This window comes from Plasmopara halstedii (genome assembly GCF_900000015.1).
Source record: "Plasmopara halstedii genome assembly, contig: Scaffold_43, whole genome shotgun sequence".
Classification (NCBI taxonomy): Eukaryota; Oomycota; class Peronosporomycetes; order Peronosporales; family Peronosporaceae; genus Plasmopara; species Plasmopara halstedii.
This window is the reverse complement of record NW_020186964.1, coordinates 6175-6749: the sequence shown is the minus strand read 5'-3', so window position 1 is coordinate 6749 and position 575 is coordinate 6175. Positions and strand designations below refer to the sequence as shown.

Here is a 575-nt window from a genome sequence, read left to right as displayed (position 1 = left end):
ATCACCGCTCGTGTCTCTTCAGGCCTGTTTGGCGTTTCCCGACCGGCTCTTGTAATGGACCTGGCAGCTGTGACAGACAACAGCGTTGTCCGCCAGGTAGTAACGGACGATATCATCCATGTCCACCGCCAGCCTCGCAACTCGCTTCTCTTGTACTTGAGAACGGAAGCCGCCAAGATTAAGCTTGCGGGTCAACGCTGCCAATTTATGGGGAGGTCTTTAACGTTTGAGTCGTTAAACCCGCTCTCGGACGCGTTCTATCTCGACATTCTCGGGGTGCGCAGCGACGCGGTGGCATTGTTTACGAGCTTTCTTGGACACGGCTGTCAGCCAATCTATTTCAACTTCACGTACCGTGACCCGAAGTCAACAGTCACCTCTGGCATCGTCAGATACTATTTCAACTCGTCTACGTGTCCTGCGACCCTTGTGCTCAACGGACAGGTTTGCGACCAAGTAAACCTCGGAGGCATGTTGTACTCGGTACGGGCCCGCGGTGCTCAAGCAATTCAGTACCATCTGACCCCGAACAAACTGTCTCAACATTCTCTTGAGTTCAGAACTCAGCCTTCCAG

At 53.4% G+C, this 575-nt stretch overlaps 1 protein-coding gene across 1 annotated transcript; it reads left to right on the top strand.

Moving 5' to 3' along the window:
- Window positions 1–54: 54 nt before the first annotated feature.
- On the top strand, window positions 55–554 carry PHALS_09957 (uncharacterized protein; the record flags this gene model as incomplete). Its single annotated transcript, XM_024724370.1, has 1 exon — window positions 55–554. A coding segment is annotated over one exon (500 nt), but the record flags the coding sequence as incomplete, so codon positions are not given.
- Between the last annotated feature and the right edge of the window lie 21 nt (window positions 555–575).